Source organism: Ursus maritimus, unplaced genomic scaffold (assembly GCF_017311325.1).
Source record: "Ursus maritimus isolate PB19 unplaced genomic scaffold, ASM1731132v1 scaffold_28, whole genome shotgun sequence".
NCBI lineage: Eukaryota > Metazoa > Chordata > Mammalia > Carnivora > Ursidae > Ursus > Ursus maritimus.
In genome coordinates, this window is record NW_024425341.1 from 28,020,403 (window position 1) to 28,037,351 (window position 16,949).

Here is a 16,949-nt window from a genome sequence, read left to right on the forward strand (position 1 = left end):
GTGATTAAGTGCAGCCATGTTGGCAGGACTGTGGTCCTCAGTGGGGAGCCCCACCCTCACGCCATCTCTCTGCTGGGCAGGCAGCTGGCTGAGCCATGGTGGCCCCCTCTTCCTCTTCAACTGGGCTCCAGGTGAGAAGAAGGTGTCTGGGGGGAAGGTGGAGAGGGACAGTGCTTGCTATGGGCACCCCTCTCTTCCTACCCTAGACTTCCAGTTTCCAGCAGGGGTGAAAGGACAGATGATCAAACAGCCCTGTTGCTCCAGCAAACGGGAGCTACCTTGGAGGAAGCTGTGGGAGTGTGAGAATGTCCAGTGCGAGAAAAGGCTGGGTGTCCAGCAAGTAACGCAAAATGACCTGCCAGGGAAATCAAAAGCACTCTACAGAGAAACGGCAAATGTGAGTCTGAAGTTTCATTTCTTGTGCTCTGGTAGCAAAGAAAGCGTTATCTAGTTAAAATGTAATTTTTTTTTTACTTCTAATACAAATGCATTATCATAAGACTTCTGATATTCCTTTACTAAGAAGATGCAATTCTCAATAATCAATGACAGTTGCTGATTTAAGGGAGTGCACAAATACCCCCCCATATACACTTTTGGAATAAATACTAAGAGAAAATGAATATACATATTTTCAGAATATTAAATTATCTTTTTTTGCTTCAATATATATGCAAACCTGGAAGTATATCCTTAGAAAAATGAACACAGGAAGAGTTGTAGTAAATAGAAAGTCTTCATGAAGCAACGTATACTACTAGGAGAAATACAAAGAAATCTTTTTTCTTAAGTTAATATAAGAATTCTGTAGAAAAATATGATGGCCGGTTAGTCTCATGTAAAGCTAAAATCAGGCTTTTCAAATACACTAGGTTCACTCAGAAGGGTTCAATATACAAAATGGTTTAATAATCTTCAATAAGATTTAGTATCTATACAGTATTCTGAATTTTTAAGATATCCTCTGGTAGTTAGAGTAGGGATATGCAAGTAAAATCGGAATATGGTTACTGCCCAAAATATTCTAAAAAGGAAACAAAATGATTCCTATAAGGTACTCTAAAGTATAATGGAAGAAAAAAAAATGTCATCCATGAGATATCTAGATTCACTCAAGTTCCCTTATGTAGCAGCTAAAATGTTAGTGTGGATGGGTCATCAGAAATAGAAATTAAAATGGGAGCACAGAACTCGTGAGGATTAAAAAGATGGACATTTTACTTGCTGGGGAAAGGTAACGAACATTAATGCGGATATGAAATTGTAACTAAATGAAATTTAAGCCTTAAGTCATATGAGTGACCATCTGTTGCACGGGCATTATCGCCATCTCTAAAGACTGGATTGGAAGACGAGAACCCAGTGGAGGTGATGAAGCACAGATGGTCTGAAAACTGAAGGGGCAGCCAGGGAAGGAAAAGCTTATGTCGGCCAGGGCGAAGAGGGGAGCTTCAAGAAAACGTACAGAAAAGACAGGTTACACGAAGACCACCTCGTCCACTGGATTTGGCCGTGGAGTCTACTGAGACCTTGAATAGCACTTTAACATGGCGCTCTAGGGCCTATCCCGGTTACAGTTGGTTGAGTAAATGAGAGATGAAAGAGGTGAACACAAATTCTAAATGCCTGGGTCTGGGAGCAAATTCGAAGAGGACAGAGCTTCATTGCTAACGTGTGCCCAGCATCACGGTTAAGATACTAATAAAACAGAAGTTTGGGAACACCCATAAATTGAGGGGAAAGAAAAGCAGTCGAAGACCTCAAACGTATGGGGAGAGAGAAGGCCTGTCTGGTGGAGCTGTGTTGAAGGAAATGCCAAAAGCACACAGCTGGCTAAAACAGACCACCTTACCATCAGATTAAAGAGGAAGCAGTTCAGGGATTAACACTGGAAGTGTTTGAGTCCAGTAGTCTCATTTTGTTCTTCTTGGTGAAGAAGGGGGCAGAATCAACATTCAAGGAATGCATCTTGAGTAATCTTTAACAATGTAATTTATTTCTCTAATTCCACCAAATACTTAAATATTTTTCTAGATACAATTCTACACTTAGTGGCACTATCCTATCCTTTGTAAATTTTGCACACAATTTTCTGCACTTGGAAGAGTTGTCCTACATTATGATGGCACCGTAATTTTTGATGGGGGTAGGTATGCAATGTTTAGATGTTCTGGAAATCCTCCTCAAGTGACTGTCCTGTGCATTTGCCTCCCAGCCCATGTTGAGGGATGACTGCCTCAGACTCAGCCTCTGGGACGAGTAGTAGGAGTGCAGATCCAGGAGAGCGTGGATCTGGTTTTGGTTCCCAGGGCTCCTGTCTTGCTTTTTTTCAGGAGCAAACGCAGTCTCAAGGAAACTCAGGCATTGGTTAGAAAATAACAGAATTCATCTTCCAGAACTTGCTGGTCTCATTCTAAAAAGCAACTGCCATTTTGGTTGAGGAAACTATCCCCAGTAAGAGAAATGAATACGCTTTACAAAGATTTCTTACCTGCATGTTTGATGTTGAAATTTCTTTCCTTTTAAGAGGCATTTCTGTGAATTTTCTGTACATTCACAGGCACATTTTCCAGGGTTTAGGGGTTGATTCCTTGGGCAGGTTCTTTTACATACGCACTGGCATGTGTTTTCATCAAATTCTCTGTTGGCCCCACATGAGTTGGGTAAAAGTTTGTTTTTGCAGACACACTGGCATGAGTTTCTGTCTAGTTCTTTGTGGGGTCCACAGCTGGAAGGCCTGAGCCCCCCTTTGCAGACGCACTGACACGTTTCTTCATCGAGCTCCTTGTTGGGTCCGCAGATGTCATGGAATCCATCTGTAGAGTCTAGACAAACACAGTCAGACATCTTTACTATACCTTACTTAGTTCTGGGTGTGGTGTGAAACAAAAGCATATAAAAGTGTCTGTTTATGTTCTTCATTAAAAGGGTTGTGCATAAACACGGGTATGTTCCTCTACAAGGAAGTTCAAAACAATACCAATGTCAAGTAGAAAACGTCCTGTAGTCACTTATTCCAGAGAAGGATGATCTGAATATTGTACATGTGATTTTAATATTAAAATATGTGTTAATCAAAATAGAGACACTTGGCATTTCGTCTTTAAAATATCATTCTGCTTACCGTCTCCAGAATTTGAGGAAAAAATAAAGTCTTGCTGAGCCAGACATGTGCAGAGGTGATTATTCCAGATGTAATTTGTGGGGCAAGTCTTGTTCGCAGCTTGGCACCTTTGGGAGAGACAGACAGGTTAATAGTCTAACTGGTACCCAGAAGGGATCATGTCTTTTCTTACCTCTGTATTACAAAGCCAATGCATGCTTGTGAAAAAGCTTTAAAATGATGTAAGAATACATGAAATGAAATGTGGAAGTTCCCTCTCAAAGTCCCCCCCTCATCCACATATGCGGCCAAATTCTAATCGCAGAGGTGACCACTTACTGGCACGGTCATCTATCACTCCAGCCTCTGATTTTGTTAAGGCAAATACATTTATTTGTATAATCCCACGGTGGTTTAGTTTGTGTATACAAGGGGATACGCCTCATAATACTCTGAAATTTCCTTCTTCCACTAAACAATATACTGTGGGTATCTTCATAGGTCATTTCAAAGCGTTCTGCTTGTTAGTGGCTACACAGCAGTCCATAAAATGGATGAGTACTACTATTAATCGCCTGTTGGTCACTATGGGAACTGCTTCCAATTTGTGGCTTTTTCAAACAGTTCTACAGGGAACATCTTTATACATTTACCTTTCCTGACTTATTTCTGAAACACTGATGCCTATAACCATAAAAGGTCTATTAATCCAAAATTTTCTCTCTACACTCCACCAGAAGGGCATCGAAGACCAAACTTGTTGTCATTGCTTCTGTTCTAGTTTTTCCTCCCTCCCTACCACCCTCTCTTTTCTTACAGTCTCATTATCTGTTTTACTAAAAATTATGAACATATGGGCTTCGGTCAAGTATGCCAAGTGCTCCTTTGCTCCGGCTGTCCGACTGCTGGCTAACTGAGACTCCTCCATGTTGGTGTCAATATGAAATGAGCCCTTTAGTATGAATCTTCTCTGTTCTCTGACACGAACAGATTGTCACAAGCTCATCTTGCCTACTGTCTCCTCCACACCTAGAATCAGCCATTCCTTCAAGGAGCCCTCATTCTGTCTGTTAGGAAATGGCATTTGGGATTAGGTTTGTTCAGTGCCATCAGGTTACATTACAACTCATCCTTTTCAGGGCACAGAGCTAGAAAATGCACATATACCCCACAGAATGTCTCCTTAGTTAATGTTTACCCATTAGGAGGATTCTTGGCTCTTAATATCCTAACTTACAGAGTATATTTAAACCTCTCACTACCTTATTTTTCTACTGAGGTTGGTGCAGGGGAAACAATTGTATCTTTCATACTCCATATCCTGAACAATATGTGAGGGAAGAGTGTTGAGTTACATTCTAGACTGGCAGAGCCTAACAATCATGTGTAAACATCTTAACAGGGGCACCGACTGTAAATAAACAGGTCATATGCTTCAGATGTTGCTGACAAAAGTTTCAGAGTCCTACCGTGTGATGATGCAATGATACGCCTTTCTTTAAAAGACAGCCTGATGTCTTGTATAGCACCCCAGGAAGGACTTATTGAACAGTGTAAGCACATCTACATCTGATAACCATTTTTTCCTTGACACCCGCCTTTGAGGATTTATGGAATCTCTCCCACTCAGCAGCAGCTCCAAGACCCAGAGAACCTCTACTTGTCCCATTCAGTGGGAGAGTTTGCCTAAAACACCCTCCCACACCTCTCCACACCACCGTGCATGGCAATGACTGTCTTACCCTTACCCCTCCTCCCTTGTAACATTCGTCAAGGGTCATGTCTCCAGCTTGATGAAGACCATCTATACGGAAAGTTTTCTTGAATTATTTTTGATTTTTAACAAGTTTCTGAATGCTGTGTGTTATTTGCTGTCCTGTATCATAAGATAATAATTTCTCATTCAGCATGCAAATAATCCAAGTAATCACATATACAGTAGCCATGTGTTCACAACCATAAGAATTGTTGGACGATCAAGGAAACAGTGTCTGAGCATTTTAGATCCTATCAAGGTAGGATGTTACTTTTCTACAGGTATTATCTTTAAGTTCTTTGTAGGAAATTAGTTATGTCTGGGTTTAATTCTTCCCATTCAAGACAATACAAATTTGCTTGCAATGTATATTTTTGGAAATAGGTTATTGATCTTAACTAAGACATACCTGTACCTAGTTTCAAGGGAAAAAAATCAGTCATAGTGCTATTTCCAAATATAATTTAAAATTATTGGGTTTTAAATTTACTTCTTGACTTCATGTTAACAACTTTCATTAAAATTTTTGTTCCTAACAATCTTTATATTTGCTTAAGTATATATAATATATATGTGTGCATGTATAATAGATAATTGCCTTACCCTGTGTATACCATATGCCTTTTTCTTTATAATTTTATTTTTTGAAAATTTATGTGATTTCAGTTAAAATTATGAGAAAATATATATTCAGAGGAGTTCATTCTGATCCATGTCCTCAGCATGCTAATCCTTTTTGCAGTTTTTGGTTTATGTTTTCATAAATATATACACATATAAAACATATGTGTATATATTTTTCCCATTCTGTTATCCAGAAGATAGCCTCCCTTACATGCTCTTCTCAACCTTGCTCTTCCAGTTAGCTCTATGCCTTGGGGAACATTATACCTTCCTAATAATTTTATGTATTTCCAAGAGCAAGTCCTTACTTATCACGTATTTTTGTCATTACTGTTTTCTTGGTTAATCATAAATGTACACTGTTTCACAAAAAGTTTGGACAGTACTTATCAATTCTCCAAAACAATATCATTGTTTTTTCATTTACCTCCTATTCAAAGCTTTAGTCCCTTCCATCAAATAAGATGCTGTTACGTTTAGTTATATAATAGTGATGCAATAAATTCTGGCTGAATGAAACTCAGACCAGTCTTCCATCAATGAAGGTAAACCCCTTTGGGCAGTGTTGCCTCAAGGTTGACATACACATGATTTAAGTGACACACTGTCATGTTGGTATCAGGAGGGCACAGTCCTATGGTGGCTGCAGAAGAAGGGCATGAGCATTCTCCCAATATGTGATTTGTACTGCTATTACCTAAGCCAGGGGTCTTCCAGTTGTTAGTTGTAATCCATCAGTGGGTCACGAAATCCATTATAAGGGTTGGGAAATGCGTGTGTAAAGTCAAAGAATGACATGTAATAAAATACTACCAGAATGCATGTGATAAAGATCACTTTCTGCAGCTATATTTCAGTTCTCTATATGCATATATTTTTGTTTTATGCACATATAAATATATGCATATTTATACACATATAAATATATGCATATTTATACACACACTCACACCACCTCTCCCACACGTGGTGTACGTGTACGTGTGTATATGGTAGCAATGTCCAGTGTATTCGTTTTTAAATTACAGTTGTTAAAGTTGATAAACATATCTAAACTATTTTTATGGGAAAAAGTGTCAAGAATGATCTCAATCACTAGCCTAAGTGAGACTGGTCCATACTGAGGTTTTCAACTGTAAGAGAAGCGTTAATGTCTCTGCGCTGAAGTGAAGGTCGGTCTACAAAATTGTTCACCCTCAAGGGGTAGGAAAATAAAGCCTTCCTATTTCTCATGTAGTGAGGGAAAAGAAAGAGTTCTATAATATTTCACATCCTTAACAATATAAATTCAAAAATATGGACTGTGTGTAGAAACAGATGAAGGAATGCATTTCTGAAAATGTCCTACAAAAGAACAAGGTATCTAGCGCCTAATTTTGCAGCATTCAGTAATTCCCTAGAATCTGGCTATCCCAGCCCTTTTGGTTTTGCACATGCACGTTGAATAAAAATATGGCATTCAGAATAACAATTTCAATTGTTATACCTGAAGTGTTTTTGCCAACATAAACTTTATATTATGGACTAATTATGCTTTGCTCAAAGTGAACTAAATATTTTAATTTCTAATATTCTTAAAATGTAAATTTCTATAAAAATATCCACTTTAGAAGCTCTGCCAAAATTAAGAAACTGCTACTTATCAATATTAACATATTTTAATGTTGAAATTTGAAATCCTGCTAGATACTACTTAATTAAAGATACATGTATTTGCATAGGATGCATTTTCATAATTACTAAATGAGGTTCCCTACTCTAAAAGTGAATGGCTTGTTCTTAGCTTTAAATAAGCTTCTCGGGGCGCCTGGGTGGGTCAGTCGTTAAGCATTAAGCGTCTGCCTTCGGCTCAGGTCTGGGATCAGCCTCGCATCAGGCTCCCTGCTTGGTGGGAAGCCTGCTTCTCCCTCTCCCACTCCCCTTGCTTGTGTTCCCTCTCTCGCTGTCTCTCTCTGTCAAATAAATAAATGAAATCTTAAAAAAAAATTAAATAAGCTTCTCATGTGAAAAAAGGGGAGACACAATTTCCAAAACAGTATCTTAGAATGAGAGAAAATGTTTTTAATGTGGATAGAAGTGAGCACAATTTACTTATCCCCTAGGTATCTTCATCTCCAAAGCATTTTTATCCTATTGAAATTTTTCTTCAAGTTCTGAATATTAATGGATGTAAACATATTAAAACTTCTAAATAAGTTGTTTTTGTATACTGTATTTATAAAACATTGATTCAAAGATATATTTTGCAAAGCCTATGATTATGCAATTATTTATAAAGTAGATCTATGTTGAGAATCACATGTAAACTACGTTTCCTACTTTGCCCCCGCACAAACACAACCACAATCCTGTTTATAATACTTATGAAGGAAAAAGATGACTTTCTAAGAACTATTTCATTACCTCACTCAACTGGTTAGGTTAACTGTTGCTAGTTAAAAGCAGAGGACAAAAATTTAAGGGTATATGGTTCAAGAATGATGACTTTAATGGTTAAAAGGATTCTCACTTGCCATTTCTCTCTCTTTGGAAATTTTGAAAGACTAGTATGTTCTGTAGGATTAAATCCTACATATTGGGTAAGAGTTACTAGCTCTTGGGCTCTGGACACTGTAGTAGGTTGCCTTGTGCATCCCACTGTTTGGGTTCTTTCATCTTCTCTACATCTTGGCACTAGAGCTTCTATATACTTGGAAATTCCCTGACTCCCCAAATCCGTATTTAAGGAATGCAGACACACTCCCACCTTTTGTTTGGCATTAGCAAGAACTGAGATGAATGTAATATATTTTGTAACATATTTCTCAGTGAAAAAAACCCCGTATCTGGATTTATTTAAACTTTTGATTCACTTTACTAAATATCTCTTAAAATGTTTCATAGATTAATTCAAAATGAATGTCAACATTAATTGGATACAAATTCAACTCGTAGCACTCAATGACTTCTTTAAAAAGGAAAGTCCTTCTGTGGGTATGAACTGTGCTATTAATCAAATACTCTCACTGGTGTCTCTTTTCATAAGATGTGTTCACAACAACCCAACTGATAAACATTCTGCTGATCATGTGGTACCTTCAGTACACAGTCATGTTCCTCAAATGTGGGAATTCTTTGTACTTTTTGCTCAATTTTTCTATAAGCTTAAAACTGCTTTCAAAAGGTCTATCAAAGTCATTGAGTTGACAAACTCTTTGATCTAAGAGTTCCCGCCTCTGGGTAACATTTCAGTCACAACCTCAGTGCAGCGGATATACTGATGGAATATTCTCAGCCATAGACCTTTTGCTATAATTTCTACCAGTCAGTCAGCAAGCCATAGGAATGTTGGGCTCCCAACTGTCATCTTTTAGAAGGCAGAAACCAGACACTCCAAAGGCAGGTACCCTGGACAGCACAGTTAGCTTCCTGTTAGAAAAAAATACATTCCAGGGTCTGGAGACTCTTACTTGAGTTTCATGGGTGAATATCAAAAGGTGCTCATTTGAAGGGGTTGGGCAATATTTAGATAATAATGAGCTTTGTAAAAAAAAAAAAAAGGATAAATACACGTGAATTAAGATTTCAAAAATAACTGCATATTATGATGAGGGTTTTAAACCTTTTATAAAGAGGGTATTTTCAGGGCAGAATACAGATGCATGTTTTAAAATACTAGGAAAGTAGTTTCTGATCAACCAGCGCAAGACTATGTCCTGGTTTAACTGGCAGATGTGTTACCTCTGCATTTCTGCTCTGAGCCAGTTTATTAAACGTGTCATGATATTCTGTTTATCTCTATTTTTGGTGAAGCAATAATGAATGATCTTGAAATTAAAAGGAAAGAAAAAATTAGAATGAGAAAAACCCTCGTGGATATTCAAGCTTCTAAGCATTCAGACCGAGGATCTGTTATAGATTAACAAAGACAGAGCACTCAAGTTCGACTTCAAAGGTTGCCAGGGCTATAAATCTACTGTGTTCCTTAGAGAAGAGATGAGTTCTCACACAAATGAAATTTTCCTTAATAAGCCCAAATAACTTAACTTCTTAGAAGCAAGTATGTGTATTAGTAAGCAATGTTGACATATTTGTAAAAGAAATGAAAACCAGTATACATAAAAATTAATGGGACTTCAGGCTAGATTTTTTCCATTTTCTCATCTTTTTTCACCCCTTCTTTTCCTCTCTCACCACACCAGGATTCTCCCTCAAAGACTGATCTAATCTCTTTATCAGGGCGAAATCATCCATATTTTCTATTTTTAGTACTTGTTTAAAAAAAAAAAATTCAAGGTGCCCTGGCTCTCCTGAGCAAGGTCTTGTCATTCCTCTACCAAAAACTACTCATTCTACCCCAATACCTCTACCGAAAAGATGAAACTCTTCAGGCTGGTGCCCAAAGCTTCCAAAGCACAGCCTTAGCATTGCCTTTTTAATTTAATCTCCTATGGCCTTCACCAATTAACACCCAATTAAATTATTCTGGTCTATTCATTGTCCCCAGAATGTGCTGTTTTCTTTAAGAACCCTATGGACATTGTCAATGAGAACAAACTGACCGGTAAATTTACCTCTGGGTAAAATTCACTTCAAGGCACTTGGCTTCCAAAAGTGACATCTCTCTCCTTTGATTTTAGTCTCTTCCTAAAATGTAGCATAGTGCCTTCCCTATAGCATGTATCATAGAATAAGCATGAACATTCATTCATTCATTCATTCATTCATTCATTCACACAATGGAATACTATACAGGTATTTAATGAAGAAAACCAAGGCTATAGACCTCAAAATGATTACATGTCTAACACATACTGTTGAGAGAAAAAAGTAATGTCACCATTTTAACATAAATATTTTAAACAGAGCTGTACTATATTTTCTTTTGTCATATGTTAATACATCTGTATGCCATAAAAATGGAAGATGAGAATTCAATTTCCAGGCAGTGGTTACCTCTGAGAATGGAGGATGCAGAATGGTGACTGGGGCTTTGGGTTGTATCTTAAGTGAATATGACAAAATATTTTTTGGATTTCAAGTCAGTGTGGAGGGATATATCGTTTTGTGGGTTTTGCTTTTTTGTCCTTTAGTATATGTCTTAAGATTTTTTTAACTTAAGGAACTTAAAAATGCAGTAATGACTGCATCCAGTAAGGAATGGATTAGCTCCAAATTTAGTTTGAATCTCTGGTTTGCTCCTCTCAGTCGTGTGATGTTGGGGAAAATGACTTAATCCCTCTGATTCAGTTTCTCATATATAATTGAAAATTTCACCCTCTAGTTTCCTCTTTCTGAAGATTGTTGTGCAATGTAGGTTATCAATAAGTAGACATGTTATCTCTGTTTTATGTCCTTCAGATAATGGAGTCAGTCCTAGTCAATCATGAGCTTGATCTAATACTTGATCATCTCCCCACTTCTTTCCTTGAACGCTTGTTGGTTTTTGCAACCTCCTTTGGATATCGTAATAAACTGTTTTTAGTCTTAATTTTTCTGACTGTTCTTGGTCTCCTGCACGGACCATTGTTTCTCCCAGTTTCTTAAATAGTGATAATCCCCACGGTGTCATCTGTTGCTTCTCTCTTTACCATCTATATTTTCCTTGGTTGGGTTCATCTCTTCCAGTGCTGGTAGCTACCAAAGAAGCGTGCCCACCTCAGCGCCCTCCCAACTCCAGATCCCACCGCCTACTGAACATTGCACTTTGATTTCTTACAGATACCACAGACACCAGTGTGCATATCTAAACCAAATTCTCCTTCTCCAATCCACTCTTCCTATGAACATGTGTTCCATCTTTGTATCATCCATGCATTTTCATCCTCAACTTCTGCCTCTGTGTTCTCCCACACATGCGGTCCCCAAGTGGTGGGCTTTCTGAAAAATGTCTTTCCACCTCTTTTCTGTCCGTCCCCATTTCCACCCGCTGTGGGTCCCCCCTTGTTACTTCTGAATCAGATGATTTCAGAAGCTGCTTCAATTTTTCCACCTCCTGTTTACTCCTCCAGTCCACCTATTATACTACCTTCAGGATGTTCTTTCTATATGCAATGTACATATCACAGGTCCTACGTGTATCTTCTAATGGTTCTTGACAGACTTGAAGAAAAATTCCATCTTTGGCATGGCGGATTCAATTCCGTGTTTTCTGCAGACCCAGGCAGGTCCTCTCCAACTCTTGCTTGATGGTAGGCGTGCATCCCACATACATACTTCCTCTGCCACACTAACTCCAGTCCCGTGTTCACGTGTCTGACTCGCTTGTGGGATTTCTCTAGAGGAGCGATCCTATCATTCTCTACAGCCTAGCATAATAGCAACACCATGTAGACACACAGTAACTGTTGGTGTTTTATGTACTTATTATATTAGACATATTTGTGTTCGTATTCTGGTGCATGAGCTGCTTTAGTTAAGGAATTATATTATTCATTGTTTTAATACCCCACATCTCCTAGGATGCTGTGACACACATGTCAGACTCAAGATAAATATCTCATGAATGAATGAATACTACTTCTATCAACTAACAAAATCTAGTGCATCACTTCTTCATCGCAAATGACTCCCTCCATAGAAAGAGACCCTCCATGTGAGGGGCCATGGGAATCCATGGCGTTCAAGCTGATGGAAAACGTAAGAGGAAATAATTGGGAGGAAAGAGAATAATCTGTGAGAACATCAATAATAATATTGCTATCTAACCACTTCTAGAGATAATCTCTTCCACCTCTGGAATTTCTGATCTATTTTGGTGCTGCTGATATTGAGACTTGAAAAGTTTTCTTTTTTCTTTCTTTTTTTTTTGTAAATACTAGAAATTCTATAAGATATTGGGGGAGAACATGGGTGTAAGAGCTAAAAAGACTTGAATTTTCATTTTTTTCTGGCACTCTTCTTAGCTGTTAGGTTTGTATGTGCTAATTAATATTTTCAGTACTCAATTTTCTCATTTGTAAAACATCTGTAAAAATAGCAGCCAAAATTTATTGAATGCTCACTGTCAGGCATCAGGCACTGTGCTAACCCTGAACAGGGCTTACTGATTATAAACGTCGCTGGATCCCTCTGTGTTAGGCGTTGTCCTCGTCATTCCCTTCATTGCTCTTATTCTATTACGACCGTATACAGTATCAGACAAATACATAGCATAATGTCATTGGATAGGTTGATCATGAGGATTAGGTTATAAATGTTACACTGCGTTGTTATTTATAACATTTTGATTTACATTTTGTTTTGTAGATGAGGAATATGAGTCACAAAAAATTTATAGAAGTTAGTGAATTTCTAAGCGGAAAATGAATTTTCTAAGCAGGAAGCTGCATACAGCACGCACACCCTTCACCCCTGTGCTCTGGGGCATGAATCATCAGTGCAGCCACTGGGCGGGGCTAGTATGAACATGAGGTGATGTGGGCAGATGCTTGTGCAGCGTAATATTTACTGAACTACTACTATTACTACTGATACAGATAGAACACGTGTCTTCCCTCCTTGATTGCGAGTGCCACGAGGCCAGGAGAAGCCAGGCTTGTCTTCTCTCTTGAAGCATTCCTTGTCCGTTTTAAAGACTCAACAATTATTTTATGAATGATTCATTTTATCAACGATTCACTTATTTATTGAATTATACTTCATAAGTAACGTAAAACAAATGGTCTGCTACTTATTTAATCTCATAATGATGGGACTATAATGCCATGCACTTGAGAAAGGCATGCCTTGTCTTTGTACTGACAGTGGCTGCTGAGAGCGCATGGCTGGGGAAGAGCTGGGGCCACTGCTGGGAAATTTCAAACTCCATACAAAGGAGGGCTGGGAGGCTCTCCCCACTGGGGAATCATGAGAATCTTAAAAGATTTGACTGTTACCATAAAGATTTTAAGCAATCTACCATTTTAAACCTAAATGAATTTCAAAATTACAGTTAAAGGATCTGTTTCTCTTGGCTTTTCAAAAATCCATTTTTTTTACAAATAATTTGCATATGATAAAATGCTCCTATTTTAAATTCACAGTCTTTTTTCCCCCCAATTTATGCACCCATGTAACTATTACCACAATAAAAATATAGAATATTTTTTATCACCCCAGACAATCCCTTTGCCCATTCCAGTCAATCCCTACCACCTGCATCTTCAGGCAACTACCGACATACTTTCTCTCAATCTAGATTATGTTTGTCTTTTCTAGAGTTCTTGTAAATTGAGTCATAGAACATGTATTTTTTGGTTTGGCTTCTGTCACTCAGCTTAATGTTTTGAGATCCATTCATGTTGTGCATATGAACAGCTCATTCTGTTTATATCGCTCTGTAATGTCCCACTCTATGGATACACTGCAGTTTGCTTATGCATTCACCCTCGATGGACTTTGGGGTTGTTGATTTATTGGCTAACGAAGCTTATGTGAACATCTGTGTGCAAGTTATTGTGTGGAAATATGTTTTTATTTATCCTGGGTAAATACCTAAGAGGCGATTTATGGATTATATTTGTAAGTGTATATTCAAGTTCATAAGAGTCTGCCAAAATGTTTTTGCAAAGTGGTCATACCATTTCCCATTCCCATCAGTGATACGTGAGCATTCCAGTGGCACCATGTCCTCTCCAGCACTTGCTTTTGTCATATCTTAATTTTGGCCATTGTGGTGTCTGTTCCTGTTCATTTTTAACAAATGGTTTTATAACATAGCTACATATTCATTACATATAAATTATCATTATAGTTTTTAATTAAATTATGGGTCACAATTCACAATAAGTGGAGACTAACATTCAAAAACAGAGGAATAGAATAGAAATAAAAGTATCTGAGTGCCTCACGTGTAGTTAGACATGCATTCATAATGGGGGCAATATCATCTGTAAGAAGAAAAAACTGGGTATTGGGGAGGAGGAATCTTAGATCTTGCGATGGTTTTTGGCTCTCCAAAACCCAACAAAAGCTTCTGAATCAGTATTTAATTTCTATTGGATTTTATGGGCTGTCATGTGAGCAGCACTGGCATTGAAGATATCCAAAGTGTACGCAAGATAACGGTGATAAAATTATAATGAAGAGAGGGCTGTCACTGAAGGACTTTCTCTGGACCAAGGGCTCAATCTCAAAATCATAGGGCGACATTTTTTCATGTGACTGTCAGCCATTTGTATGTTTTCTTTGGAGAAGTGTCTGTTCATGTCTTCTGCCCATAATAAATAAATAAATAAATAAATAAATAAAATCATAGAGTGACAGGTGCCTGTGTGTGTGCCTAGCAGCTGCCGGGCAGCTACTGCTTCTGCTCGATCTCTGGTGCTTTGGTGTGTGACGTGAGCTTCGGGAATTAAGTAGAAATAGTTTAAATTTTATTATTTAATTCTACAGAAGTTATTCAAGCCACAGTATGTCACATGCTGAGAAGAAAAAAGGGGCGACACTCTGAGTATCTAGCAGCTACAGAAGTTAACTTGTAACTTGTAACTTCTGTTTTCTCATATGAAGCAAAAGTTCTCTAAAAAAATTGACAGAAACTATTTAAAAACTTCTCTTCCTTTTCTTGGAAAAATAATTGTTTGGAATGTTTTCTTTAAAAAAATGTTTATATTGTTGGGCATTTATATCAATTGGTACTTTCCTTATGGAATTTGATATATTACCACTAAATAAGTAAATACGTTATCATAAAGGTTTCTCAGCAAAAACTGTAGTTCTAAAATTACGTTCAATGTTAATAGCTTTTACATTTTCAATTTAACTTTTAACTATACAAAATTTTTGTCATTTTTAATCCTACGTTGCAGTACCTTTTTAATGTATAAAGCCCAAATATACATATGACACATAAGGTGACATAAATAGGTCTATGGTATTAAAATTTTATGAGGGAGGCGATTAGAGAAAAAGGTCTATAAAAGAATCCTTTGGGGGTGATAATGAAAAAAGGGTCGGGTAGCACTACGATAAAGGAAAGTGTTTTAAAATAATACTTTGTTTTACAGCTCTATAGGACTATAACTACATGGAAAGTTACATACTTTAAATCTATACACTATGTATGTTATATACATATCATATAAACATAGTTACTGCATTTCTTATTGTAGGTAGTGTTAAAAAAAAAACACCACCAAACAACACAGATTGGATGAATCAGATATGAATCGTAATGGTAATAATAAGTCTGCCCTTTACAGACTCTCCCTTAGACGCCAGGCTCTGTGCTAAGCACCACGTGAGCACTCAGTATTCCATTCACTCCGCTTTCCATCTTTGTGCTCTTATATATAAGCAAACTGCAGTTCAGACACATGAAATACCCAACCTTAAAAAGTGACTTAGCGGCCAATTGGAATTCGGGCTCACGCCCAGCACACTGGTAGGCACAGGCTCTTTTTGCTCTTTTCGTCTGTTCTTGCATTTGACAGTCTACAGTGTAGCAGTTATAGGGATAAGAAATGGTGAAAATTGGGGCAAAACATGCAATTGCTACAAAACACTGCAAATAAGTTATTTTATATAATAAGCATTGGTGGGTCATGTTGTTTAGCCCCCAGTTCTGGAGTGTAATTACTTGCTTCTTCTATAAAATAAGGCTAATCCCGCTACCAACTGCAGAGGTGTTCTGGGGGAGGGTTAGACGAAACAGTGTATGTGAAGGGCTGAAACGGCTCAATAATTTTCAAACGTGATTAGCTGGATCCTGTGGAGGTTACGAACCTACCTGTACCTCAGATGTTCACAATCCAGTTACATGCCCATCTATAGGCCCCTACAAATCCATGCAAGGAAAAATCAAATACAGTGATTGCTATGGGCATTCAAGAAGCAGAGACAGCAGCGGTACTTGGACAAGCCAAATGCAGGACAGAGACCTTTAGCTGAACTCTGAGAAGTGGAGGGGGCTTTGGGAAGGCAGAAAAGAAAGGACATTTATTTTAAGCCAGGGTCAGAAGAGAAAGAAGATACAGAGCAGGAAATGAGCTTGGTGTTCAGGGAATGAGACTTTAAGAAACCCAGACTTGGGGAGAAATCAGAAGCAAAACAAGAAAGGAAAGGCTGGTCAAGGGACAAGGAGGTGAGAAATTTGTGCTCGATTCTTTGAGTCACTGAAAGCCGCTGGCAGTTTCTGGTCAGATGAATGAAGTGGTGCCTTTTAAAGCTCACGTGTGATATTATGTAGGAGCTGGAGAGAGATCCGACACAAGGAAACCAGTCTGGACACCATGGCCTGAGATCAGACATACATGCTGAATGGAGTGGACGAGGATGCTAGTGGCGGAAACGAGATACATGCACAGGTAGGAGCAAATCTCTCCTCCCCCGACCCCTCATCAATAGTGCTGGTGTGTGACATCAGGATAAAAATAATTAATGACAACCATGTGATTTCAAGGTCTCAAAGAATATGAGAGAAAAGTGCTATGAATAATATGGAAATAAACAGAATAAATCTTTGATGTTTGTACCTATTCTATCTAATATTGTTATAAACACAGC

General features: G+C 38.0%; 1 protein-coding gene across 1 annotated transcript in view; it reads right to left on the minus strand.

The window, feature by feature from the left end:
* VEGFC (vascular endothelial growth factor C) overlaps window positions 1-16,949 on the minus strand; it is a 95,978-nt gene that overhangs the window by 886 nt on the left and 78,143 nt on the right. Inside the window, exons 5-6 of the mRNA XM_008708895.2 lie at window positions 3,125-3,231; window positions 2,492-2,825 (exon numbers count right to left, since the gene is read on the minus strand). Coding sequence (XP_008707117.2) covers window positions 2,492-2,825; window positions 3,125-3,231 — 441 coding nt within the window. The remainder of the gene's footprint in view (window positions 1-2,491; window positions 2,826-3,124; window positions 3,232-16,949) is intronic.